This window comes from Lacerta agilis, chromosome 12, assembly GCF_009819535.1.
Source record: "Lacerta agilis isolate rLacAgi1 chromosome 12, rLacAgi1.pri, whole genome shotgun sequence".
Classification (NCBI taxonomy): Eukaryota; Metazoa; Chordata; class Lepidosauria; order Squamata; family Lacertidae; genus Lacerta; species Lacerta agilis.
The window spans coordinates 50,475,539-50,503,429 of NC_046323.1; the positions used below are offsets into that span (position 1 = coordinate 50,475,539).

At 47.1% G+C, this 27,891-nt stretch overlaps 1 protein-coding gene across 2 annotated transcripts; it reads right to left on the bottom strand.

The window, feature by feature from the left end:
* On the bottom strand, positions 1-26,046 carry HHATL (hedgehog acyltransferase like). Of its 2 annotated transcripts, none has more exons than XM_033166051.1 (11): positions 25,898-26,046; positions 16,090-16,157; positions 13,844-13,957; positions 11,054-11,248; positions 9,826-10,035; positions 6,276-6,447; positions 5,024-5,168; positions 3,367-3,402; positions 2,124-2,325; positions 1,127-1,268; positions 1-317 (listed from the first exon to the last, which is right to left on the bottom strand). In XM_033166051.1, the coding sequence occupies exons 2-11, from the start codon at positions 16,150-16,152 to the stop codon at positions 196-198; spliced, it is 1,401 nt and encodes a 466-aa protein (XP_033021942.1). In that variant the 5' UTR covers positions 16,153-16,157; positions 25,898-26,046; the 3' UTR covers positions 1-195. The 2 variants fall into 2 exon arrangements, with proteins under 2 accessions (XP_033021942.1, XP_033021941.1); XM_033166050.1 differs by lacking the exon at positions 25,898-26,046 and adding an exon at positions 18,500-18,650.
* Between the last annotated feature and the right edge of the window lie 1,845 nt (positions 26,047-27,891).

Sequence of the window (27,891 nt, forward strand, 5' to 3'; positions counted from 1 at the left end):
TTTGAGTCTTATAGAAAATATCTTTTTTAATTTAAATGGGGGAAAGGAGTTTATTACACAGGTGAGCTTGTACGTGGCTACAGGAGATATTCGTGGCAGCATACAGGCGCTCAGGGCTGAGGGGTCAGGCACTTCGGCCTAGCGTGTCAAAAAGCCGCGGCGGCCATTTTGAGGGCTGGCCTCTCTCCTCCTCCTTTACTCTGTCTTGTCCTTGTCTCCTTTCTCCTCCTGGAGAGCCAGGAAACGTTCTCTCTCCTTGATCAGCTGCACACCGCAGTAAGTGATGAACCAGATGGATAATGTGCTGAGGGGGAAACCTGAGGAGGGGAGCAAAGGAGAAGAGATCAACATGGCCACAGGGCAGATATTTCATAGCTGGCCAGATAGCGTCTGTTGAGGAACGGGAATGTCATGAGAGACCAAGCATATTTGGGCCACAGTTTTTAGACTGGTTTAGCTGTCATTCCCTCTCTGCACATGCTCACGTGCACCCTCTACCCTTGGCCCAAAAGGCATGCTCAGAGTTCAAGGACAAATTCCAGATAGGCAAAAACACTAGGGATGTGATGCAGGGACAGTGAGAGGTGTGGCTGGGAGGAAGTCCTGAGGGACAGACAGAGAGGTTTTTTGGAGGGGGCACATTTGGACCCTGAGCCTGAGGTTCCCCACCCCTCCCCTTCTATTAGCCCTACCTTTCTCACACTTGGGCCCCCAGGTGTTGTTGGACTACAAATCCCATCAACCCTAGCTACCAGGACCAGTGGTCAAGGATGATGGGAGTTGTAGTCCAACAACATCTTGGGGCCCAAGGTTGAGGAAGGCTGTGCTAGCCTGAGGTCCCTCATACTCTTAACCCAGTTCTGAGGCAGAGTTTTATGGGGAGGATGGAAGGGCCTAGGACACCCCACACAGGGACCAAGGACAGAAGGAGTAGTGTATGCTACTGGAGAGAAGTAAGGAGGGCAAGAGGCCGAGGAGCCTCAGAAACAGCAGAAGCTCAATTCCAAATATCGATCTGCGTCTCTAGTGGGTTTGTCATGTAAGCTGGCTAAAGGTTACGACCATGGAAAATATGGCTTTCAGCCCATCGAAAGGGGTTGGGCCCACTCTGCCGGAGGAACTTTACCTGTTTGGAGAATTCTCGTGGCAACAAGAATGGCGAATTCGAGGCTATTGAGGGCAAGGATGTTGTATAGAACGATAGCCCAGAAGTTCGCTGCACCAAAGAAGCCCCTGATCCGCCGAGACATTGCCTCCGACATTCCGGCCTGCCCAGGGGAAGAGACTTGTGTGAGAGTTTCTCGTGGGCATAAGTTTAAGGGTTAACACACACCCATAACAAGTATATCCACTTATAAACGTCATCTCCAACTCCTCGAAAGATTCCATCAATGGTGTCTCCGAAAAACGTTACACATCACTTGGGAAGACATGTGATCTAATGCCAGTGTACTGGAAGAAGCAAAGATCACCAGTGTGGAAGCGATGATTCTTCAACACCAACTTCGTTGGACTGGTCATGTTGTGCGGACGCCCGATTATCGTCTTCCAAAGCAACTACTCTAATCCGAACTTAAAAATGGAAAGTGTAATGCTGGTGGTCAACAAAAGAGGTTTAAAGACCCTCTCAAGGCAAATCTTAAAAAAAAAAAGTAGTATAAACACCGCCAACTGGGAAACACTGGTGTGCGAGTGCTCCAATTGGAGAAAAGCCTTTACCAAAGGTGTCATGGGCTTCAAAGACACTTGAACTCAAGACAAAAGGGAGAAATGTGCTAAAGGGAAGGCACGCTTGGCAAACCCTCATCATGATCAACTCCCGCCCAGAAACCTATGTCCCCACTGTGGAAGGACGTGTGGATCCAGGATTGGCCTCCACAGTCACTTACAGACTTGTGTTTATGGAAGACAATCTTACTCGGCTACGAGTGATCGCCAGAGAAGAAAAAGATAAGTGCATGCCGTAACTCCAGTAAAAGATCCATAACCTCTCTGCAATGTGTCTACGAACATACGCTAGTGCTGGCTGCACACATGTAACACAATAACATCTGGAGGGATCCACACCCACAGCCCAGCAGGCCTTAAGGGTCTAGAAATGCGTTAAGGACCAACGCTAATACCTCTATAGCGGCAAACGGCTTCAGCTGAAAGAACTGCTGCACCCACAGCTCGAAATTGAGGCCGAAGCAGTTGCAAATGGACCAGATGTAAACTATTTCGCAAGGACCAAGCCAGAGGGTGGTCACTAGAAAGGTGGCGATGGTGGCCACCAGCTCCTTCAAGATGTTGTCGTGATTGCCCCCGATATAATCGTAGACGTACCTAGGAGTCAAAGCGCATACACACACACACACAGTGAGAAGGCTGGCTCGAATTTGCATGTCCCCAAGATGGAGCAAGCTTCTTTTCTGCTGCTCCAGAGGGTAGAACCTGAACTTGACAATTCTATAGAATCATAGAATCCTAGAGTTGGAAGAGACCACAAGGGCCATCCAGTCCAACCCCCTGCCAAGCAGGAAACACCATCAAAGCATTCCTGACAGATGGCTGCCAAGCCTCCGCTTAAAGACCTCCAAAGGAGACTCCACCACACTCCTTGGCAGCAAATTCCACTGTCGAACAGCCCTTACTGTCAGGAAGTTCTTCCTAATATTTAGGTGGAATCTTCTTTCTTATAGTTTGCATCCATTGCCCCGTGTCCGCTTCTCTGGAGCAGCAGAAAACAACCTTTCTCCCTCCTCTATATAACATCCTTTTATATATTTGAACATGGCTATCATATCACCCCTTAACCTTCTCTTCTCCAGGCTAAACATACCCAGCTCCCTAAGCCGTTCCTCCTAAGGCATCGTTTCCAGGCCTTTGACCATTTTGGTTGCCCTCCTCTGGACACGTTCCAGCTTGTCAGTATCCTTCTTGAACTGTGGTGCCCAGAACTGGACACAGTATTCCAGGTGAGGTCTGACCAGAGCGGAATACAGTGGTGCTATTACTTCCCTTGATCTAGACGCTATACTCCTATTGATGCAGCCCAGAATTGCATTGGCTTTTTTAGCTGCTGCATCACACTGTTGACTCATGTCAAGTTTATGGTCTACCAAGACTCCTAGATCCTTTTCACATGTACTGCTCTCAAGCCAGGTGTCACCCATCCTGTATTTGTGCCTTTCATTTTTTTTTTTTTGCCCAAGTGTAGTACTTTACATTTCTCCCTGTTATGATTCGATAAGGTGGAAATGGTGGGCACTAGATGAATATTTGCTTATTTCTCCACCACCGACTGTGAATAGTTTCTTATGAGAGCAGGGAATCTCCCAGGGACCCCAAGAAACATTAAGCGCCATCGCCGGAGAGGAAACTTACTTGCATAGCCAGTCGTTAATCCCTCTGTCGAAGTGCCTGAGAGACAAATGCAAAATTTCATTAAAAAACAGGGCACATGCCTGCTGCAAAGTGCTCTAAGCCATGCACTGTTGCCAAGGTCCCCGTGGGTGAAGTAACACAACCAGTTTTTATTTTATTTACCAATTTATAATTCACGCTTTCATAAAAAATAAATAAAAAATCCAGGCGCTACACAGCATGCAAGAATAACATCAGCAAAAGGCCTCTGTAAAAACATCGTTGAAAAGCTCAATAAAGACTGATTGGTTAAGAAAGAGAAACTTCATATTTCAAAGGCCCGTCTAAGCAATATATGCTGCAAGGAATCTTTCACTGTTCTCAAGTGTGCCTTTAAATGCTGCCTCCTCCACAGTTCAAGGTCCTTTCAAAGCCAGTCAGAAGAATATAAAAATACCGGAGACAATGAAAAACCCAACAATGCCATAGAAGCAAACAGTGGATTTAGAGTTGGTGGGGGAAAGAGATTTTTATTTTCAAGAGGCAAGCTTTGAACTGCCCCTCTTAGAAACAAGGTGTGTGTGTGTGTATGTTCATGCAAGGAGTTCAAACATCTATTTATTTTTCTGATGGCCAATGGCTTTGTTTTATTGACCGTACCTGCTGCATTTTCATTGTCTTCTTGTTTAAATTATTTTTTGGGGGGGTGGAAATAGTTTTACATTTTCCAAAGTGTTTGGATTCCCATTGAAAGCAAAGAGCACAAGCTCAGTCAGTAGAGAATGAGGCTCTTATTCTCGGGGTCCTGGGTTCAAGCGACACATTGGGCGGGATTCCTATGTTGCAAGGGGTAACCTACAATTCTATGATTCTGTACAAGAGGTTGAACTGGACACTTAGTGGGCCGCAATCACAAGAACACAGGGAGCTGCCTTACACCAAGTCAGGCCATTGACCTCAGGATCACTTACACCAACTGGCAGCAACTCTGCAGGGGTTCGGGCAGGAAGTCGCTCCCAGACCTTCCTGGAGATGCCAGGGATCAAACCTGGAACCTTCTGCATGAAAAGCTCTGCCCCTGAGCTACTACAGCTGCTTCCCATAGAGGAAATTGCCTTATGACAAGTCAGGCCGTTCCTCCCTTCAGCTTAGCATTGTCTTCTCTCCCGCAGGCTGCTAGGAAGTCCAAATTGGCCGGCCAGCCATTTTCCCCAAACCTGTCCATCACTGACGGTGTCAGCTGACAGGTGAGAGGACAGAGTTTAACCCTGTGTTGGTTGCACTGCTCTGTCCTCAGCAGGGAATGGGATTGTGCCATCTAGACAGCAGGATTTCATCTCCACCCTTAAGCGAAGTCCTTCTTCTCCTTTAAGCAGGCGAGCCGTGGGAAGACGTGGGACTTCCCCATCGCCACTACTACAAAACGTCTGGCTGGAGTGAGCCAGCAGGAAATCACACCGCACAAGTGAATTTAACTCTTTATTAGCAAAAACAGGATCTGCGCAGGAGTGTCAGGCCTAAGGAGCACAGCAGCTCATTTCCGGCAGGTCTTGCCCCCACGAAGCGGTTCCTAAGGCTGAAAATCTCCCTCCACCTCTCTACAGCTGCCTAAGTCCTCTCCTCTTCAGGGGTTTCCCAAGCAATTGGAGACTGTGAAGATGTTGGTGGGTATACTCACGTTTCTGCAAAGACGTAGAGCATGGTGATGCATTTGGGCGGCTGAGGGGGGTCCAGGTGATCCAGTCTGGCGATGGTGTTGATGACCCCAAACATCACCGCGGCTTTTACCCAGTCGTAGACCAGGTTGGAGTAAGCCAGGCCAGCTGCGGGACAGAAGAGGAAGGAAAGGGGCAGCAGGTTGACATGCAAGGAAGCTGGCAAGGGCACAGGACTACGTGCAGCATTTTGGGGAACAGCTGTCTGCTTTAGATGCAGAAGGTCCCAGGTTCGACCCTCAGCATCTCCAGGTAAGACAGAGGAAGACTCCCTATATGAAAACTGCCTGTCAGTGTAGACAGGACTGAACTATATGGGTCAATGCCCTGACTCAGTACAGTGGTGCCCCGCTAGACGAATGCCTCGTTAGACAAAAAACTTGCTAGACGAAGGCATTCATCTAGCGGAAGGCTGCCTCGCAAGACGAATTTGTCTATGGGGCTGCCTCGCAAGACGAATTTGTCTATGGGGCTGCCTCGCAAGACGAATTTGTCTATGGGGCTGCCTCGCAAGACGAATTTGTCTATGGGGCTGCCTCGCAAGACGAATTTTTTTTTTCGTCTAGCGAAAACTGCGGTTTGCATTGCCGCTTCGCTAGACGAAAAAACCGCTAGACGAAAATATTCGCAGAACGAATTATTTTCGTCTAGTGGGGTACCACTGTATAAAGCAACTTTCCTTGTTCCTATGGATGAACAAAACCATCCATTACAGTCAGCGTTTCATGTTTTTCCAATGTTAAATCCAGTTCTCCACATCTGCTCAGAAATGTAAGATATTTTGTTGTTGTTGTTTTGAAAAAATCGTCCTGAAAAGCCATCTGCATTTTAATGCAAATTTCTCCTAATGTTCACATCTTTGTATGCAATTTTGACTAATATACACGCTTTTCTTTGCACGCTACTGTCAGTAATGTATGCATTTTTGCACATGTTATTTGGCGTGAGGACTGCACTGCAAAATTCGGAGAAGTGCAAATTTCAGAGCAGAATTTTGCTTTGCTTTGCTGATTAGTTTGAGAAGTGGGAATTGGCGTCTCATTAAAACGCAAACCGCTTTCAACATCTGTCCCCATCCCTGCATTCTACTGGAATGTCTCCTGTGAAAGTAATCTTAAGAGCACGTGGGAATGATCTACGTGGAAAACACTCCGGAAAGAAAATAAGAAAAGGGCTCCCTTTACTCCCCGAGAACAGAACTGAGTACTCACTCACCCAACGCCCAATCTGAGAGGTGGTTGACAAACTTCATGTCCGAAGGAAGGGTCAGAATATAGAAGAAGTGGAAAAAGGCATCCACTGCCATGATGGCCACAAGATGGACGAAAGCATGGACACAGATGTGCCACATCTCATAGTCTTTGCGCCGCATCTCACTGATGTGCACCTGTGGTCAAGGAAAAAGGGGGAGATGAAAGGACATGTGTTTTGTTCATGGACCCAGAGAGAACATCACGTAGCATGGGTGACAGTATTGGGGGGAAGAGGGTTGCCCAACAGCCCCCCATCCAAGAAAGGAGCAGCAAACTATAAGCAATTAACATCACTAGCAGGGTTATCTGAAAATTTGTAAGAAGAAACTGTTACCTATTCAGGATAAATAATGAAATAATTTAGGTAATGATATACCAAAAACAGGGATGCGGGTGGCGCTGTGGGTTAAACCACAGAGCCTAGGGCTTGCCGATCAGAAGGTCAGCAGTTCGAATCCCTGCGATGGAGTGAGCTCCCGTTGTTCGGTCCCTGCTCCTGCCAACCTAGCAGTTCGAAAGCATGTCAAAGCGCAAGTAGATAAAGAGGTACCACTCTGGCGGGAAGGTAAACGGCGTTTCCGTGCACTGCTCTGGTTCTCCAGAAGCAGCTTAGTCATGCTGGCCACATGACCCAGAAACTGTACGCCGGTTCACTTGGCCAATAAAGCGAGATGAGTGCCGCAAACCCAGAGTCGTCTGCGACTGGACCTAACGGTCAGGGATCCCTTTACCTTTATACCAAGAACAGGAAAGGAAGGGAAATGCAGAGAGGTAAAATTTAAGTTTGTAAACCCTTAGGCGGGAGGGAGGGAAGTTGTAAAGGCTCAGTAGAGCCAAAGAGATCTGATACGAAGATATGATGTTATGTAATGTGATTATATGTAAAATGAATAAAAATCATGAAAGAAAGAAAAAACAAAATCGAAAATTCTTTCTAGTAGCACCTTAGAGACCAACTGAGTTTGTTCCTGGTATGAGCTTTCGTGTGCATGCACACTTCTTCAGATACACTGAAACAGAAGTCACCAGATCCTTAAATATAGTGGGGGAGTGGGGAGGGGTATTACTCAGAAGGGTGGTGGGAATGGGTGATAGGCTGATAAGTGTGGAAAACCTGTTGACGACTCTAAACGGCTGCAATTAGTCTTGCAGGGAAAGGCAAGGGGTGAGATGGCTAAAGATGGCTTTGTTATGTATAATGAGATAAGAATCCAATGTCTTTGTTCAAACCAGGTTTCTCCATGGTTTTAAGTTTGGTGATTAGTTGCAATTCAGCCACTTCTCTTTCCAGTCTATTTCTGAAATGTCTTTGTATTAAGACAGCTACTTTGAGATCTTTTATAGAATGTCCTGGGAGATTGAAGTGTTCTCCTACTGGTTTCTCTGTCTTGTGATTCCTGATATCAGATTTATGTCCATTTATCCTTTGGCGTAGGGTTTGGCCTGTTTGTCCAATATAGAGAGCTGAAGGGCACTGTTGGCATTTGATTGCATACACAATGTTGGAAGATGAGCAATTAAATAGTCCTGAGATGGTGTGTTTGATGTTGTTGGGACCAGTAATGGTGTTATCCGGGTTTATGTGGCAGCAAAGTTGGCATCTGGGTTTATTGCAGGCTCTGGTACCAGTGTCCATGTTGAGTCCAGTTTTTATATTATTGTGGGTGAGGAGCTGTTTGAGATTGGGTGGCTGTTTGTATGCGATGAAGGGTCTTCCTCCCAGAGCTTGAGAAAGAGAACTGTCATTGTCTAGGAGAGGTTGTAGATCTCTGATGATGCGTTGTACTGTTTTAACTTGGGAGCTGTATGTGATGACTAGTGGTGTTCTGTTATTTTCTTTTTTGGGTCTGTCTTGCAGCAAGTTCTCTCTGGGTATCAGTCTGGCTCTGTCGATCTGTTGTTTAACTTCATCAGGTGGATATTTTAGTTCTAAAAAGGTTTGCTGTAGATCTCTTAGGTGAGAGTCTCTGTCTGTAGAGTTGGAACAGATGCGGCTGTAACGTAGGGCCTGGCTATATACAATGGATTGTTTGGTATGGTGTCTATGTGTCCATCCTGTATTTTTATAGTAGTGTCCAAAAAGTGTATTTCTTGCATAGATTGGTTCATAGTTAGGTTGATGGTGGGGTGAAAGTCATTGAATGTCTTGTGGAAGGTGTCCAGGGTCTGTTGACCATGTGTCCAGATAATAAAAATATCATCAATGTAACGCAGGTACAAGAGAGGTTTGAGTGGGTAGGACACCACCTTATACTGTAAACCAACTGACCGACAAACATATCTACATGCTTCTAGCTACCATCCCAAACATACCAAACAATCCATTGTATATAGCCAGGCCCTACGTTACAGCCGCATCTGTTCCAACTCTACAGACAGAGACTCTCACCTAAGAGATCTACAGCAAACCTTTTTAGAACTAAAATATCCACCTGATGAAGTTAAACAACAGATCGACAGAGCCAGACTGATACCCAGAGAGAACTTGCTGCAAGACAGACCCAAAAAAGAAAATAACAGAACACCACTAGTCATCACATACAGCTCCCAAGTTAAAACAGTACAACGCATCATCAGAGATCTACAACCTCTCCTAGACAATGACAGTTCTCTTTCTCAAGCTCTGGGAGGAAGACCCTTCATCGCATACAAACAGCCACCCAATCTCAAACAGCTCCTCACCCACAATAATACAAAAACTGGACTCAACATGGACACTGGTACCAGAGCCTGCAATAAACCCAGATGCCAACTTTGCTGCCACATAAACCCGGATAACACCATTACTGGTCCCAACAACATCAAACACACCATCTCAGGACTATTTAATTGCTCATCTTCCAACATTGTGTATGCAATCAAATGCCAACAGTGCCCTTCAGCTCTCTATATTGGACAAACAGGCCAAACCCTACGCCAAAGGATAAATGGACATAAATCTGATATCAGGAATCACAAGACAGAGAAACCAGTAGGAGAACACTTCAATCTCCCAGGACATTCTATAAAAGATCTCAAAGTAGCTGTCTTAATACAAAGACATTTCAGAAATAGACTGGAAAGAGAAGTGGCTGAATTGCAACTAATCACCAAACTTAAAACCATGGAGAAACCTGGTTTGAACAAAGACATTGGATTCTTATCTCATTATACATAACAAAGCCATCTTTAGCCATCTCACCCCTTGCCTTTCCCTGCAAGACTAATTGCAGCCGTTTAGAGTCGTCAACAGGTTTTCCACACTTATCAGCCTATCACCCATTCCCACCACCCTTCTGAGTAATACCCCTCCCCACTCCCCCACTATATTTAAGGATCTGGTGACTTCTGTTTCAGTGTATCTGAAGAAGTGTGCATGCACACGAAAGCTCATACCAGGAACAAACTCAGTTGGTCTCTAAGGTGCTACTAGAAAGAATTTTCGATTTTGTTTTGACTATGGCAGACCAACACGGCTACCCACCTGTAACTGAAAGAAAGAAAGAAAGAGCATGACAGCAAATCCAGCCCACCTGGTCATAGAACCGGTCAAAGGTCATGACAGGTCCGAAGAAAAAGAAGGGGAGGTAGAAATTGTATTTCAGGAGGGCGAAGATGGAATAGTTGCCTTCCTTCCTCTCGCAGTTCTCCAGGGCAAAACTCATGCAGCGCATGATGCTGAAGCAGGTTCCTCCGTAAAAGAGAACATCTTGAAGATCAAAAGTTCCTGTTACAAACCCATTCTGGACAAAAGAGAATAGTTACCACATATACCAAGGAAAGGAGGTTGCTTCAGAGTTTCGTCTGGTGCACAGAAACCTCTCGGTTCGCCCTGCGCACTAGATCTTCCAGGCAGCCCTGACCTGAACATATTTTTGAACAAGCTATATTATAATATATCGCTTATTAACACCATCCCATTGGTGGGTTGAGCAGACAAGACCAAGAGTCAGTCCAACAGTCAAGAAGGCGGTTTCTGCCTGAGCTGTAGAGAGAAGTGACAGGCAGATGGGGCTTGTCAACCTGGGAAGGGAGCCCATCTAGGAGAAGGAAAACTCTGATCCTGAACCTCGGCTGCCCTGTGGTTATACTCATTCTCAAGAAAGAAGAAGAAGAAGAAGAGTTTGGATTTGATATCCCGCTTTTCACTACCCAAAGGAGTCTCAAAGCGGCTCACATTCTCCTTTCCCTTCCTCCCCCACAACAAACACTCTGTGAGGTGAGTGGGGCTGAGAGACTTCAGAGAAGTGTGACTAGCCCAAGGTCACCCAGCAGCTGCATGTGGAGAAGCAGAGACGCGAACCCGGTTCACCAGATTATGAGTCTACCGCTCCTACCCACTACACCACACTGGCTCTCAGGAGGTGGAGCGGCTCTGTGTTTGGTGTGGAGAAAATAATCTGGCTCTTGATACAGCCAAGACCAAGGAACTGGTGGCGGATTACAGGGGGGGGGGAAGGCGGATATTCAGCCCCTGTATATCGGCGGGGACCAGGTGGAGAGGGTGGCTGTATTCAAGTTTTGGGGAGTGACTATCGAGCAGGGTACGACTCAGAGCACAAATACTACTTCTCTGGTAAAGAAGGCCCAGCAGAGTGGGTTCCAACTCCCCTTGGCCCCAGCCAGCATGACCAATGGTCAGGGATGATGGGAGCCCAAGAACATTTGGAGGCCACCACGTTGACCATGTGTGGTCTGGTCCCGAGGACTCGGCCAGCCAAGTCCCTCTTTGGCAGGTGAGGTAGCTGCACACCGACATACCTGCCAGGTGCTGAGCGGCTCCACCTTGAAGGAAGCCAGACTGCAAAGACCCGCCATGAAGCACAGCCACTTCTGTTTAACCAGCGAGACGGTGTAGATGACGAAGCAGTGGGACAGGACAATCATCAGGTAAGTGCTGCCCATTGTTCCCAGCACGGCCAGTAGCCCGTACGCCATGTAGACCACAGACCTGTGCTGTGAGAGAACGAAATAACCTTTTGTCTACTTTTATCGCAGGCCTTTGTGGTCCGTTCTCTTCTGTTCGGGGTTCATAGAGCTAGAATACCTTCCTCCGCAGACCGTACGTTTAAGCAGCACCTTCAGATCTCACCTCACGTTCCTGGCTGTGCGGATGCCTCCCTTCCCATGGGGAGTTTCCCTTTCTCCCAAAAAACAGATTTCCAAGGGAGGAAACCACACATTTCTGGAGATGGAGGAGAAATTTGGCTTGGTCCGCACTGGAATGCAGTCCGACCTTGTTTTCACTCCCCCAAAACAACTGTCCTTCAAAAGTTGCCCTTCTCCAGGTTTTCCATCCATAAAATTTATGCAAAATCAAGTGTACATATTAGTGAAAATAGTGTGCAAAAATGCAGGCTGAAGAAGCCCCCCCAACACTTCCAGTAAATCTGAAAGAGCGTCACCACCCCCATCGTTCAGCCTGGACACCGAAGTCCAGCTCTGGGGGCCTTCTGGCATTTCCCTCACTGCAAGAAGCAAAGTTACAGGGAACCAGGCAGAGGGCCTTCTCGGTTGTGGTGCCCGCCCTGTGGAATGCCCTCCCATCAGATGTCAAGAAAATAAAGAACTATCTGACTTAGAAGACATCTGAAGGCAGCCCTGTTTAGGGAAGTTTTTAATGTTTGATGTTTTATCATGTTTTTAATATTCTGTTGGAAGCCGCCCAGAATACCAGGTTGCACACCTAGAATTCTGGGATAAAGAAGCACAGCTTTTTCATTTGTCCTGGTTCCCCTCAACCTCTGCTTCAGGGGTCTGGAATCTTTGCCCCCTCCCAGATAATGCTCAGCTGCAGCTCCTATCTGCCCCATCCAACATGGGGGTGCTGGGAGTTGTAGTTCAGCAACATCTAGGAAGCCAGAGGTTCCGCACACCTGCTCTGATTTCTGTAACATCTTTCCTGGTGGAGAGTTCTGGAGAACTTGGGGGGCCTGCCACACTTTGGGGACATTGCTGTAGGCCCTTCCATTGCCCAGCCATGAGCATTTGTGGTTTGTGGTTTTCCGCATGGACCAGAATGGCTACATTTTGCATGCCTTGAAGTAATACAGGAGAATCTGTACACAGCAAGAATGCATCATGTCAAAGTCGGGGCTTCCGGTGCAATCTCAACCATTTCTACTCAGAAATAAACCCCATTCCATTCACAGGGGCTTTCTCCCTGGTAAGTTGAGTTAGGATTGCAGCCTTATCCCCCAGGATCTTTCTAGCCCCTTGGCTGCCCAGGGCAGGAAGCCAAGAGGCACCCCTGGGGGCAGGGCATTGCAGCGCATGCGTGCATCATGACGCACGTGATGCCCCGCCCCCGGGGGGGTCAGGCGGCGGCTTCGGGAGACTCCCAAAGCAGCCACCCGGTGGCAACACCCATTTGTGCTGCGGCTGCTCGTGCCTGCGCGAGCAGCCGCCGCACGAAGGGGTGCCGGGTGGCGGATTCGGGAGTCTCTGCAGCCCGCACAGACACCCTAAGCCGCTGCCCGGGCTCCCTTGGTGGAGTGCAAGTCAGGACAGGGAGAGGGATGGGCCAGCGTGGAGGGGTGTCACCCCTCCTTGCTGGCTCGCCCCTCTCCATGCCCTGGCTCTGCAAGCCAGCCAGCGGCGGAGCTCAGCATAGAGGCAAGGGGCGGGCCAGCCTCCATGCCGTGGCGAAAAAAGCTGCTGGAAGGGGGAGACTATTTTCGGCACTGCCGGGGCGGAGCTGCAGGGGTGGCCAGCGAGGGGGGGTGACACCCGTCCTTGCTGGCCACCCCTGCGGCTCCACTCCGGCAGTGCCGAAAATTGCCTTTTAAAAAAATTAAATTTATTTTTTTTAAAGCCCAGGGGCGGGGCCACCGCCTGAAGTGTCACCCCCAGCAGGTTGCTGCCCGGGGCTCCCCGCCCCCCTTGCTATGCCCCTGCCCCCCCCCACCTCAGATTGCTTACTATATGACTAGTTTCTAGGTGTATTCAGTGCAATGATCCTCAGGTCTATTTCTGTGACTGATCACATTGCTTGTTCAATGCTGCTAAAGTAAATTTATTTTGGCAGCTCGGAATTAATTCACTAGGTAGCTCTGGTGTGTGTGTTTGTATGCGTGCCTATTTAACTATCACAGGAGAGTTTAAGCTGACCCGTTTTGATCCATATGTTCAACACATTTAGACAGGCTTGAGTCAACATTATTATATTTACATGAATATATTTATATGTTGTTTCCCTAGAATCCAAAATTGATTCTAACCCTTGCCTTAAAAAAAAAATTCAGCTTCTTACTTCCATCTTTCTTTTAATTTCCACGGATGTGTCTTCATATAATTTTTGTTGACCTTGGTCACGATCCAGCCACAGGTGAAACACTTCTCAGTCCCACTGATTTGTCTGGGACAGACATAAGCAGGCACTGAACTCTTTCACTGATATTAAGGGGACTTAAAAGTGCTTAGGGCTTTGTTTGGGTTGAGTTCCATAGATCTGAACCAATTTGCTCCAGTTGTTTGTAACAAAAACCTACCAGCAGGTGGTGCAGTAAGCGTTACTTAACGTTAAAGGGCCAGAGTATGGTACTTGCTTACTTGAGGAGTCGTCATGGAACAGATCTTGGCGAAGAGGATATGCCCGGATAGGGCAAAGATGATGAAGTTTCTGAAGGAAGAAAACCACATGGCCCATTCAAAGTCAGCTGCATCCTGCAAGGACAGAGAACTAAACCAGTAAGATCACAGAAGCTCAGATTTTTCTGCTTTCCCAAGCGCTGCCTCCTCACACACAATCAACACGGCAGCCTGTTTGCCGGAGAAAAACTTGACCCAACTTTCTGGATGATCCCAGATAGGTGTTTATTGCGGGATCGGTGCTGGTTATCGACACACGTTTTTTCTGGGCATTCACACGGCATCACCAGCATCAAAATTTGATCCTCTCTAACCCACCCGTCCTGTCCATTTTCTCTTGATTTACCCTTTCCATGGAAAATTTGATGTAAAAAGACAAACACGCCTTGTTGCCAGCTACCCATTTGTGGTATCTGATTGGCCAGTTTGAATTATTAAGCCCTTCCTTGTCTGGAAGAAGCAACCGCATCCCTGGTTGCTGTGGAGCCGCATGGAAATATGCAAACAAGGGTTCAAACGGCAGGCAAAACTGAGTGCATTGCTTAATAGGGCCAGCCCAATCATTAGGCAGAGTGGGGTCGCTGCCCCAGGCAGATCTGGCGGCAGCAGTGAACCACCAACTCATGTTTTTAATATTCTGTTGTTGGCTGGGGAAAACCAGCCAGATGGGCGGGGTATAAATAACATTATTATTATTATTATTATTATTATTATTATTATTATTATTATTATTATGCGCCAGGGGGTGTGGAAAGACCTCCCACTGGTACATGATTTTATACTGTTGTACCTGCATATTTAGGGACACAGGTGGTGCTGTGGTCTAAACCACTGAGCCTAGGGCTTGCCGATCAGAAGGTTGGCAGTTCGAATCCCCACAACGGGATGAGCTCCCGTTGTTCGGTCCCAGCTCCTGCCCACCTAGCAGTTCGAAAGCACGTCAAAGTGTAAGTAGATAAATAGGTACCTGCTCCGGCGGGAAGGTAAACGGTGTTTCCGTTCACTGCTCTGGTTCGCCAGAAGCGGCTTAGTCATGCTGGCCACATGACCCGGAAGTTGTCTGCGGACAAACACCGGTTCCCTCGGCCTATAGAGTGAGATGAGCACCGCAACCCCAGAGTCGTCTGTGACTGGACCTAACGGTCAGGGGTACCTTTACTTTTACCTGCATATTTATCAATACCAGTATCGTAGGTTCCAAGCGTGTGGGGCTGTGTGTGCTCCAGCCCCCACAATACTCCCCATGAAACGGCCACACATGCCACAGGGGCAAGTGCACCCGATGTCAGCACACCCAACAGCAGAGCACATGCTTCGACCAAGCGTGCCCCCAAGGGAGCATGCTACGCCCGGCCTGGCCGGGCACACTGGCCAACCGAGGAGATGACCAGCAATGCTGCTGCAACTTTCTTTCCTCTCTCCACCTCCTGGGTCAGACAGACGTGACACAAGAGTGGAGCTGAGGCTGGGGTGAGGGATCTGGCTGCTCCCCCGTGGGGGCAGCTAACTGCAGGAGAGGTTCGGCAGCACTGTTGTGTCTGCCTCTCCTCCACTCTGCCCACCCTTCAATGAGGAAGTTCGTGGGGGGGGGCGCCTACTCACACTCCCTCTGAAAAATGCGCCCTGGACACAATGGGCATGCTGACGACAGGCGCATGCATGCGTATCATCCTGGGCACCCACTGTCCCGGGGCCAAGCCAGCAGGCCTGGCCAGTATTCACGGCCCTCCATGCTGGGTCTTGGGATGTTTTTCAGTGAAAGGCAGCAATGCTGCTTTTGAAGAAGAGCGAAGTGAAGCTATCATCTGTAGTAGCTGTGGCCCATAGCTCTAGGGAAGTTCTTGATTTCGTAGGTGCCCTGGCCCATAGATCTAGGGAAGTTATTGATTTCATAGATCTGTAGTCGTGGCAGGACTATAGAGCTAGATTCATGAGGCAGGATCCTGCACCCAATCATATTTTGCAGACACACCCAGATGCACTTACCCATATGTCTCCCAGTCTTCACCTCTGCCTACACAATTCACACATACTACTACATGCACATCCCTCCTCCATGCACATTCACTGAACAGCCCCTCCAACAGCTCTGGAGGCAACGGCAAATTTTGGCAAATTTTACGCAGGTATGAATATTCATTGCAGCCTGGACCGGCCCAGCTCCCTTCTAAGCAGCCAAAGATTGCCCAGAAAATTGCACCGCTCACCATTTTCCTGCCAAAGTAATGCCATCCTGGTTTAATGTTCTCTCGGAAAGCTTTTCGGTTCATGCTTTCTGAAAGAGAAAATGTGTTACCTTTTGGGGAAAGCACTGGGTTGCATCGAGGAAACACCCTGGCTCGGCCTCTGCCAATCTAGTGCCCTCCAGGCATTCTGAACTATGACCCTCCATCAACCCCAGGCAACTGCGTCAATCACCTGGCATCCTCCTGGCCAGAGTTACTGCACCATACCAGGAAGGAGGGGAGGGGAGAGGCAAGGCAGTGGCAAGGTTGGTGCAAACACCTTGGCAGGATCACCAGATTGGCTCCGCTGCCGTGTTTGCACTATGCCAGTCTCTCCACTGCACCCTTCCCTTTCTCCATGTTGGTATGCTGCAGCAACTCAGCCGGATGGTATACTGCGATGACTCAGTGACTCGCCGCACTGTCCCCTGCCCTTATTTGGTTACCGGGGAAAAGAGCCACGTCCACAATCCATTAAGGTTATTTTGTAGTACACAACTGCATGCTCTGGTACCTGGCATAGACAAAGGGTGGAGCCAGGGGTAAGTCAGGGGGTGGAGCCACACAGGTACGAAAAACAAAGTGTCACATCGCCATGTTGCTACGGCAACACACCATCAACTCCAACTCAACTTGGCTCAACAGAGGCGACGGGGTGGCGGGGAATGAGCCCCGCACAGAGGCCTGCACCCCCATGTGCAATATCTGTGCAATGGCGCGCTGGGGCTGAGCTTAGGAACCCTCCACACTACTGCACATGCCCTGGCGACTCCAGGGAGCCTGCGCAGGTGCCAAAATGCTGACCTTTACTCCAAGCGTTATGGAGCAACTTCAAAACTTCAGGGAATTTGGCCGAAGGCTTGGCTTTTGCTCAACAGGCTCTGTCCTTCCGTTTTACCCTCTTAATCCTCCTTCCCAAATGCAGCCAAACTTTAAGTTGGCGTGACAGCGCTGCCGTCCCAGCCTCCCTGTATCATTGCACCACTGTCTGTGTTAAATCCCAAGGCTTGTGTATTAGCACAGTGTGCTAATAGCACAGTGTAACTAATTATACAATGAAAACTATTGTTTTTTTGTTGTTAAAAGGCAAGGGGCTTTATTTTCCCTGTCTGTGGGCAGCCTTAAGGCTTCTCCAGACTGGTGGTGGTGGGGTTGAGGGCTGTGTGTGTATTTTGTTGCACGTCATTGATACACTCCGTGTCCTTGATCCACCTTAGTGGCGGATTTGCACCAGACCGTCCACACACCGTTCGACTTTATTAGAACTTCATAAAACAAAGCTTTTCAGCTTGTTTCTTACTGGATGACTTTCCGCTATTTGTTTCTGTTTATAATCAGCAGTGACTTTCAGAGACCTGATAGATTTCTGTTTTATGTTGATGAGAATTACATTATATATGCTTAGTTTCATGTCCTGCTTTTGATATTATAAGTTGTGATTACGTATTGTATGTTCGCAATTTGGTCACGTGGCCCCTAAACCTTTGCAGGCGCAGGCAGAATCGAAAGTGTGTTTGCATATATCTGCCTCAATACCATTATAAGAACCTAAGATGAGCTGGATCAGGCCAATGGCACATCTAGTTCGGCACCCTGGCTACAATTTGAGCCTTTTGGGAGGCTCAGTTCTTTGAATCTGCCTTCTTTCACTGGATGGAAGCTGGAATATTATTGTGTTACCAGAGCTCTGAATCTTTTCCATTTTCGTTTCTGTTTATTCAAGTTATTTCATGTATATATCCTACCTTTCTTTTGAGGAGCTCAAGGCGGCATGCAGAGTTCTCCTCTTTCCCATTTTATCCTTTCAGCAACCCTTTGACATAAGTTAGGCTGAGAGTAAGTGTCTCTCCAACGGTCCCCCAGCTAGCTTCATGGCTGAGTGGGGATTCGAACCCGGGTCTCCCAGGCCCTGTTCCAGCACTCTAACTGCTGCACCACACTGGCTCTCAGTATGTTTTGTTTATATGTTTATTTATAAAACCATCTCTCTGCCTGGTTCTCAGGAGTCTATCCAGGCCACGCCCCTTCCCTGGCCACACCCCTTCACGAGCCACGCCCACACCCTGCCTTGCACCCTCGTTGACTGTTTTTGCCTAGCTATAATGTACCTTTGTCCTCTGATGGAACTTCAAGTCTGCCTGGATGGACAATAGAGAGGGAGGCGGAAGTAAATCAGCATTTGTTGCTCCACCTGCTTTGGCTTACGGCCCCACCCACCCTGGCATGTGGCCCCAAGGAGCTTGCCCAGAAGGGAATGTGGCCCTCGGCTGGAAAAAAAAAGGCTCCCCGCCCTTGTTTTATAGGGCAAGTGGGAAAGGGGAGATGTCCTCTCTTCTGGCCCAACTGACTCAAAGTCCCATTCTCTCGGCCTTGACTGGACGGAAACAGTTACCTCTGGAGCTTTCGAAGATCTCCTGCCCGCTGTAAACGATGGCACCAGCCACGACCAGAGCGTAGAGCCCCAGCTCGTAAGTGGGCAGCTGTGCTTTAATGCCCATGTTGGGGGATCGCTGCTTCCACAGGAGCCAACTCCAAGGGGATCAAGATCTGCAGAGGGGAGGAAGGAGGGGGAGATGCCTTCACATTTCACAGAGTTGGTTGTGGGCTCCAAGGCATCGCGAGAATTATTCCACCCGCAGAGCTGTCTTCATTCATACATGCGCAGGGTGACTTTTTTGCCATATCATTTTTATTAAGTTTGTAACAATACAATACAGTGGTACCTCGACTTACGAATTTAATCCGTTCCGAATGCACATTCGTAGGTCGAAAAATTTGTACGTCGAAAAAAGTGATTTTCCCATAGGAATGCATTGGAAATGAAAAATTCGAAAAAATTCATAAGTCGAGTAAACCCCACCTAAAACCACCAACGGATGTCCATTCGTAAGTCAAAAAATTCGTATGTTGAGTAATTCGTAAGTCGAGGTACCACTGTAATAAAATCCATCACTTTATCTTTTCAAAATCTTAACCTTTTGGCTATTTAGGGCCATGACTTCCTTCAAACCCTCCTTATGATATACTAACATTCATCACTAATATCTATATTTCACACATCAATCACTGCTTTCAAATATCATACATAATTTTTTCACTAAAACATCATACTACAATGATCGTCTTATTTATAAACTTACAAAGCTTCTCGCAATCCTACCAACGTATTCAATTGCGTGCAATTGTCTTTCAAATAATCTGCATATTTGGTCCAATCTTTGATGAACTTCTGGTCCCACTGTTCTCGGATTCTTCCCGTCATTTTGTCCAATTCCGCATACTCCATTAATTTAGATAGTGTGCATTCTACCCACAATGCACTGTGATCTGCCACCTAGGCACTCCCAGCTCTGGCTGAGATATTATCCTACCCACAACTGTATCTGGCATCGAACTCGTTGCTATCAGCTGTTCACAATAGTCCCGGCTGCTGTTATCTTCCCATGGGCCATATTCCCATAGAGTTAATAACTTAATGGAAGCCCACACCCAGCCCCAGCCCCCATGCAGACAGGCAACTTCCCAAAGTATGACCAAGCAGATGTTCTTGAGGTGTCCTACAAACTTCATGCACGCAAGGGAGATAGCCCTGTTGGGTTCTGCTCGCTCTTTGGACTGAACAGCACAGTCAACGCAGAAAGGAATAGAAAGGAATAACATGGGAGTGACTCCAAAGCAGAACTTTCCCTGGAATGCGGAAAAAAACAACGATACTGGTGATCAGGGCCGGCCCGCCCATGAGACAGACTGAGGCAGTTGCCTCAGGTGGCAATATCTCAAGGGGAGGCCCCCTGCCACCACCATGGGAAAAGCAAGGAGAAGCAGCAGCGGCTTCCAGACAGATCTCGCGGCGATGTAGTGAGATCTCACCACCACTTCTCCAGGGCTAAGCCTAATGAGTGAGGTTTCAGCAGGTGTGGGGCAGTGGGGGGGGGGGAATGGCAAAATGGGACGGGCCACCCCTGCTGATGAATGCAGCTCAGAATGCGAATCACCGCCTTCTTGAGCCCGCAGTTATTTGTTAGGATATTTAAAAATAAATAAATGATAAGTTGTGTGTTCCCTGTTTCTCAATTTGATCCTTTGACATGGTTTTGCATGTTTTGTGGAATTTTATACGTGGTGATTTGCTGTTATTTTTTATTGATTGTAGATTCTTTATTTTAATCGATAAGTGTAAACTGTTTAATTATTATTTGCTGTCCTGAGGCCAAGGCCTATAAGAGACCAAACATGTCTGCAAGTTGGTTACGATACATGGACATATTGCAGCAGGAAGGGGACTCATTTAAGTTGAAAAGTTACGATCAAGTCAAAAGTCAAGTCCCTGACTGGCTGCAATATCACCAGGTGCATGAAACATTTAAATTAGACAAAAAAATTGGTTTCCAAGTGGAAAAATCAAAACTGGAAACAGAACTGATCGAATCGAACTCTAAAAACCTTTCCAAGATGTATAATTTGTTGCTAGAGTGGCATACGAAAGATGAATTGGTTAAATCAACAATGATAGATTGGGCAAAGGATGTGGGTCATAATATTATGATGGATGACTGGGAGAGATTGTGGCGGAAAGGTATCAACTTTACTGCATGTAATAGCTTAAGAGAAAACGTAATGAAAATGATATACAGATGGTATCTGACACCAGTCAAGTTAGCTAGAATGAATTCTAAAATGTCGGATGTGTGTTGGAAATGCAAATCGTCGAAAGGTACCTTTTATCATATGTGGTGGTCGTGTTCAGGGGTAAAGGCCTTCTGGGATAAGATTTATAATGAGCTTAAGAAGGTAATGAAAATTACCTTTTGTAAGAAACCAGAGGCATTTCTTTTGAGCATGACCAACGAAGAGATACCCAGTCAGGATAGAGTATTTTTTATGTATGCCACGACAGCGGCTAGAATTTTATTGGCAAGAACTTGGAAGGGTGAAGAGATACCGACAATTGAAGAATGGCAGATGAAGCTGATGGAATATATGGAACTCGCAGACCTGACCGCCAGAATCCGAAACCAGAGGGAGGAGAAGGTGTCGCAAGATTGGAAGAAATTTAAGGACTATTTAATTAAGTATGTTAAACTGAACGTTTGAATATTTGAGCAGAAATATATAAAAGAATCGGCTTTAGAAGTTTAAGGTTAGTTATAATGGTCTTAGAAGAAATTTTGATGTGATAGATCTATTTGTAAAAGAAGGTGTTAAGATTCAGAATATAAGTTAAGAAATATATTGGTTTAGATAAATTTAAAGAACATTAGGATATTGAGCATGAGTTAATGGGAAAAGAAAGGAAGCTACCTAAAGAGTATATATGTTTTTGAAGACAGAGGAGGGACCAGGGGAAGTCCCCCTAAGAAGTAAAAGTAAGTCGAGAAACAAAGATAAGTATTTGGCTAGGTTTGTATAAGTTTTCTTTTCTGTATGGCATTGTTGTGTTTTATATTGTTGATTGTGTATTATGTTTTATTGTGATTATGTATGTTTAATGTTGTTCTTGTTTTGTTTTATGGTAAAATAATAAAATCTTATTAAAAAAAAAATAATTATTATTATTTGCTGTCCTTTAATTTTACTGTTTACTATTAGACTCTAATGGATTATTGAATATTGCTTTATTTGATATGTTGCTTATTTTAAAGTTATTGTGATTATACATATATACATATACATATACATATACATATATATATATATATATATACACACACACAGATTGATACTATTAATGTTTGATGTTTTATGATGTTTTCATATGTATTGGAAACCAACCAGAGTGTCTGGGGCAACCCAGCCAGAAGGACAGGGTATAAATATATTATATTATATTATATTATATTATATTATATTATATTATATTAGTAGTAGTATTTGCACAATAGGGTTTGGAATGATGGGAGTTGTAGTTTGGTAACACCTGGGAGCCCCAAAGGTCCTCCATCCCTGGGACAGAGCCAGCCATGTGCTCGGTTCTTTGACTGAACTCAATGCTGCTACTTCTGGCTGGATCGGGGCCATAATTGTTTTTAACAGGAGGAGTTTGGATTTGATATCCCACTTTATCACTACCCGAAGGAGTCTGAAAGCGGCTAACAATCTCCTTTTCCCTTCCTCCCCCACAACAAACACTCTGTGAGGTGAGTGGGGCTGAGAGACTAGAGAAGTGTGACTAGCCCAAGGTCACCCAGCAGCTGCATGTGGAGGAGCGGAGACGCGAACCTGGTTCACCAGATTACGAGTCTACCACTAGCAGGCCCTTGCAACCATGCACACAACTATATTGTATATTGTAGTGTACCAACTATATTGGTATATTGTAGTGTACAGAGGATGCAGCTGGAAGAGCTAACAGGAAGCTCACAGTGGTTAGAGCTATGGGTTGTTGCAGTTCCTAGTCTTTACGGTTAATTTCTGCTTCTGCATAGGGGTTACCATCAGGGAATATCTTTGAAGCAGGGAACGTCAGGGCCTCCCTGCTTAGCTGAACGACAGACCCACCAAGTGTTTTTATTTTCCAAGGACAATCTGGGATTTACAGAAGCCGTCCCGGTTTCTGATTTGATCTCGGAATGTCCTGCTTTTACTTTTCAAAAAGGGTAAAAGGTAAAGGACCCCTGACAGTTAGGTCCAGTCGCAGACGACTCTGGGGTTGCGGAGCTCATCTCGCTTTACAGGCCGAGGGAGCTGGAGTTTGTCCGCTCCGCATACAGTTTTTCCAGGTCATGTGGCCAGCAAGACTAAGCCGCTTCTGGCGCAACGGAACACTGAAACCAGAGCAGCGCACAGAAACGCCGTTTACCTTCCCACCTATTTATCTACTTGCACTTTTTGACTGTGTCGACCACAGCAAACTATGGCAAGTTCTTAAAGAAATGGGAGTGCCGGATCACCTCATTTGTCTCCTGAGAAATCTCTATGTGGGACAAGAAGCTACAGTTAGAACTGGATATGGAACAACTGATTGGTTCAAAATTGGGAAATGAGTACGACAAGGCTGTAAATTGTCTCCCTGCTTATTTAACTTATATGCAGAATTCATCATGCGAAAGGCTGGACTGGATGAATCCCAAACCGGAATTAAGATTGCCGGAAAAAATATCAACAACCTCAGATATGCTGATGATACAACCTTGATGGCAGAAAGTGAGGAGGAATTAAAGAACCTTTTAATGAGGGTGAAAGAGGAGAGCACAAAATATGGTCTGAAGCTCAACATCAAAAAAACTAAGATCATGGCCACTGGTCCCATCACCTCCTGGCAAATAGAAGGGGAAGAAATGGAGGCAGTGAGAGATTTCACTTTCTTGGGTTCCATGATCACTGCAGATGGTGACAGCAGTCACGAAATTAGAAGACCCCTGCTTCTTGGGAGAAAAGCAATGACAAACCTAGACAGCATCTTAAAAAGCAAAGACATCACCTTGCCGACAAAGGTCCGTATAGTTCAAGCTATGGTTTTCCCAGTAGTAATGTACGGAGGTGAGAGCTGGACCATCAAGAAGGCTGATCGCCGAAGAATTGATGCTTTTGAATTATGGTCCTGGAGGAGACTCTTGAGAGTCCCGTGGACTGCAAGAAGATCAAACCTATCCATTCTCAAAGAAATCAGCCCTGAGTACTCACTAGAAGGACAGATCCTGAAGTTGAGGCTCCAGTACTTTGGCCACCTCATGAGAAGAGAAGACTCCTTAGAAAAGACTATGATGTTGGGAAAGATGGAGGGCACAAAGAGAAGGGGACGACAGAGGATGAGATGGTTGGATAGTGTTCTCAAAGCTACTAACATGAGTTTGGCCAAACTGTGAGAGGCAGTGAAGGATAGGCGTGCCTGGCGTGCTCTGGTCCATGGGGTCACAAAGAGTCGGACACGACTGAACGACTGAACAACAACAACAACTTTTTGGGGTGCTTATGAACTGGTAGGTTGGCAGGAGCTGGGACCGAGCAACGGGAACCCACCCCGTTGCGGGGATTTGAACTGCCAACCTTCTGATTGGCAAGTCCAAGAGGCTCAGTGGTTTAGACCACAGCGCCCCCCGTGCTTTCGTCAGAGAAATATTGGAGGATATGGAGTTAAGCGACCCCCTAAGCCAAGAAGACATCTGAAGGCAGCTCAGTATCGGGAAGCTTTTTTTAAAAAATGTTTAATGTTTTATTATGTTTTTATATATGTTTGAAGCCACCCAGAGTGGCTGGGGCAACCCAGTCAGATGTGTGGAGTAGTAGTAGAATAATAATAATAATAATAATAATAATAATAATAATAATAATAATAATAATAATAATAAATAATGAAAATGAGGTACTGGAGGGTAGGCAACAAGTTAGGAGGTGCCCTCAATGCAGCAGAGCTGGCCTGCCACATTTTTTAAGTAAAACAATGCCATCAGGGACGCGGGTGGTGCTGTGGGTTAGACTACAGAGCCTAGGGCTTGCCGATCAGAAGGTCGGCGGTTCGAATCCCCGCGACGGGGTGAGCTCCCGTTGCTCGGTCCCTGCTCCTGCCAACCTAGCAGTTTGAAAGCATGTCAGAGTGCAAGTAGATAGGTACCACTCCAGCGGGAAGGTAAACGGCGTTTCTGTGCGCTGCTCTGGTTTCGCCAGAAGCGGCTTTGTCATGCTGGCCACATGACCCGGAAGCTGTACGCCGGCTCCCTAAAGCGAGATGAGCACCGCAACCCCAGAGTCATCTGCGACTGGACCTAATGGTCAGGGACCCCTTTACCTTTACCTAATGCCATCTAAAGAGAGCCAACCTCCCCCCCCCCGCCTGCACAGACGCATACCGCATTTTTTCGCCTATAAGACACCCCCATGTATAAGACGCCCCTATTTTTGGAGACTCTGATTTAAGGAAATGGGGGGGGGAATCTATCTGTGTATAAGATGCCCCCAAATTTTGTACATTATTTTTGAGGGGGGAAACCTCGTCTTATACACGGAAAAATACGGTATACAGCCCCAGTAAGGCCAGATACCAGAATGACCTAATTGCACCACTGCCTCTGCATCAATTTTTTTTTTTTAAACCACTGGTCCTGGAAGAAACAATCAGGTGTGTTAATTCTACTGGCTGACCTCCTCTCTATCCTGCATCGATTACGCCGAGTGTTTTTTTTTTTTTAAAAAAAGGGAAGCTGCATTATTTATCACGGTGGTGAGGGAGGGAGACAGTTAATGGAGCCGGGGATTTAAATAGCCTAAGTCAGGCAATGCCACTGTAGCTGGGGCGAGGTGGGGGGGACGGAGAGGGAAATCATCTGCAAAGCAGCCGTCCTGTCCAATTTTAGCTTAGTAATTGCTCTATCTGCAGCCCGCGGTGCAATGTGATAGCAGAGGCGATCGCTTTCCCGGGGCAGTCTCCGTGACAGGTGCTCGGAGATGCACCGAGCCTGGAAGTTTTATGGCCCTTTCGAATGAGCTTTCTTTGCCTGTCTCTTTTCCGTCGTTGCTGCTGCTCCAGTGAACACACCTGCATCTGACGTCCCGAGGACCTCTCACCGTTGCAATGACAGTATATCGATAGCGAAGCTTCCGCACCGTGGACGAATGCCATGGCCGGGATCAGCTCCCTCCGAGTTGCCCCTCCGCACAACTCTCTCCTTCCAGCTGAGCGCACATGCCGTTTAACCCTTCGCTAGCCGGCAGCTGTGCCGCTAGCGAGTCCCACACAGAAGCGACGGCAACTTGCTGCAGCTGCAGGGGAAAACCGGCTGGCAACTTGAACCACGCGCCAGATTTTTGCCCTACCCAAACCCCCTTGGCAGCATGCAGATCCCCTCTCACTGACCTTGAGAAACAAGCTGGCAGAGTTCAGCACCACCACCGGCCTGGAGAATAAAGGGGAGGTCTAGGATAAGAGGAGGCAGAGGAGGAGGCTGGGGTAACTTCTGTTTGAAAGTCCCAAGTTTAGATAGACATGGATGAAGGAGAGAGAGAGAGAGAGAGAGATAAAGTCCTCCTGTAAAAAGCACCTGGCCCAGTGGTTTTTGTTTGTGTGTTTGTTTTAAAGCAGCGATAGGCCAGTGGGTGTCGTCCCCCCCCCCTCCTTGGCAGGTCCCTGGTGTCAGTTTAGCAAAGAGTGGAAGGTGGCTGGCTGCAGATATTTTTATTTTGGAGGACCACTGCAGAGAGAGGGGCCGGCCCAGGAGCTGCCTGTCAAAAGGACTGCTGAAGACAGCCCAAAACAGCAGCAGGAGCGGCAGCGGCAGCAGCAGCAGCCAAAGTTAATTCAGGGCAATGTGAGAGAGGAGGACAGAGGAGCAAGGGGAAACCAGCAGCCCCAAGGCACCCGACTCACGGCACACAGATAATCGGCTCGCTGGCAGCCTTGCTACCTGGCCGCTGCTGCTGCTGCTGCAAGTCCCAGGCCAGCAGGATTGAGTTGCTTCCCTGGGGTGCACTTTGCTGCTGCCCGTAAGTGTGGGAGGACAGCTCTGGAGCAGTAAATCAGGGCCACTCGACACCAACCCTGAATATGCAGCTAGGGCAATGCACAAGGGTGCTTGTCTCCAGCGCGACTGTCATTATTTTGCAGGAGGGGTTCAGGCGCATATGCCGGTACAGTTGTACCTCGGGTTACGTATGCTCCGGGTTACGTACTTTTCAGGTTACGAACTCCGGCAACCCAGAAGCGCAACCCGGAGCGCGCGCTACACGTGGATGCACAGAAGCGTTCTGCGCAGTTTTTCCAGGTTTTCCGCGCGCTTGTTTGGGTTGCGTACTTTTCGGGTTACGACCTGTAACCGGGAACCAATTATGTACGCAACCCGGGGTACCACTGTACCTTAGCCATGTGCAGCTCAATTGGATGAAAGGGCTTCGTTGCGCTAGTGCAGGGGTCCCCAAACTAAGGCCCGTGGGCCGGATGCGGCCCAATCGCCTTCTAAATCCGGCCAGCGGACGGTCCAGGAATCAGCGTGTTTTTACATGAGTGGAATGTGTGCTTTTATTTAAAATGCATCTCTGGGTTATTTGTGGGGCCTGCCTGATGTTTTTACATGAGTAGAATGTGTGCTTCTATTTAAAATGCATCTCTGGGTTATTTGTGGGGCCTGCCTGGTGTTTTTACATGAGTGGAATGTGTGCTTTTATTTAAAATGCATCTCTGGGTTATTTGTGGGGCCTGCCTGCTGTTTTTACATGAATAGAATGTGTGCTTCTATTTAAAATGCATCTCTGGGTTATTTGTGGGGCCTGCCTGGTGTTTTTACATGAGTAGAATGTGTGCTTCTATTTAAAATGCATCTCTGGGTTATTTGTGGGGCCTGCCTGGTGTTTTTACATGAGTGGAATGTGTGCTTTTATTTAAAATGCATCTCTGGGTTATTTGTGGGGCCTGCCTGCTGTTTTTACATGAATAGAATGTGTGCTTCTATTTAAAATGCACCTCTGGGTTATTTGTGGGGCCTGCCTGGTGTTTTTACATGAGTGGAATGTGTGCTTTTATTTCAAATGCATCTCTGGGTTATTTGTGGGGCCTGCCTGGTGTTTTTACATGAGTGGAATGTGTGCTTTTATTTAAAATGCATCTCTGGGTTATTTGTGGGGCCTGCCTGCTGTTTTTACATGAATAGAATGTGTGCTTCTATTTAAAATGCATCTCTGGGTTATTTGTGGGGTGTAGGAATTCGTTCAATTTTTTTTTCAAAATATAGTCCGGCCCACCACAAGGTCTGAGGGACAGTGGACCGTCCCCCTGTTGAAAAACTTTGCTGAACCCTGTGCTAGCGCAACGAATCCACTTTACAATAAACCCTGGGGCTTTTATGGTTCAGAAATGAA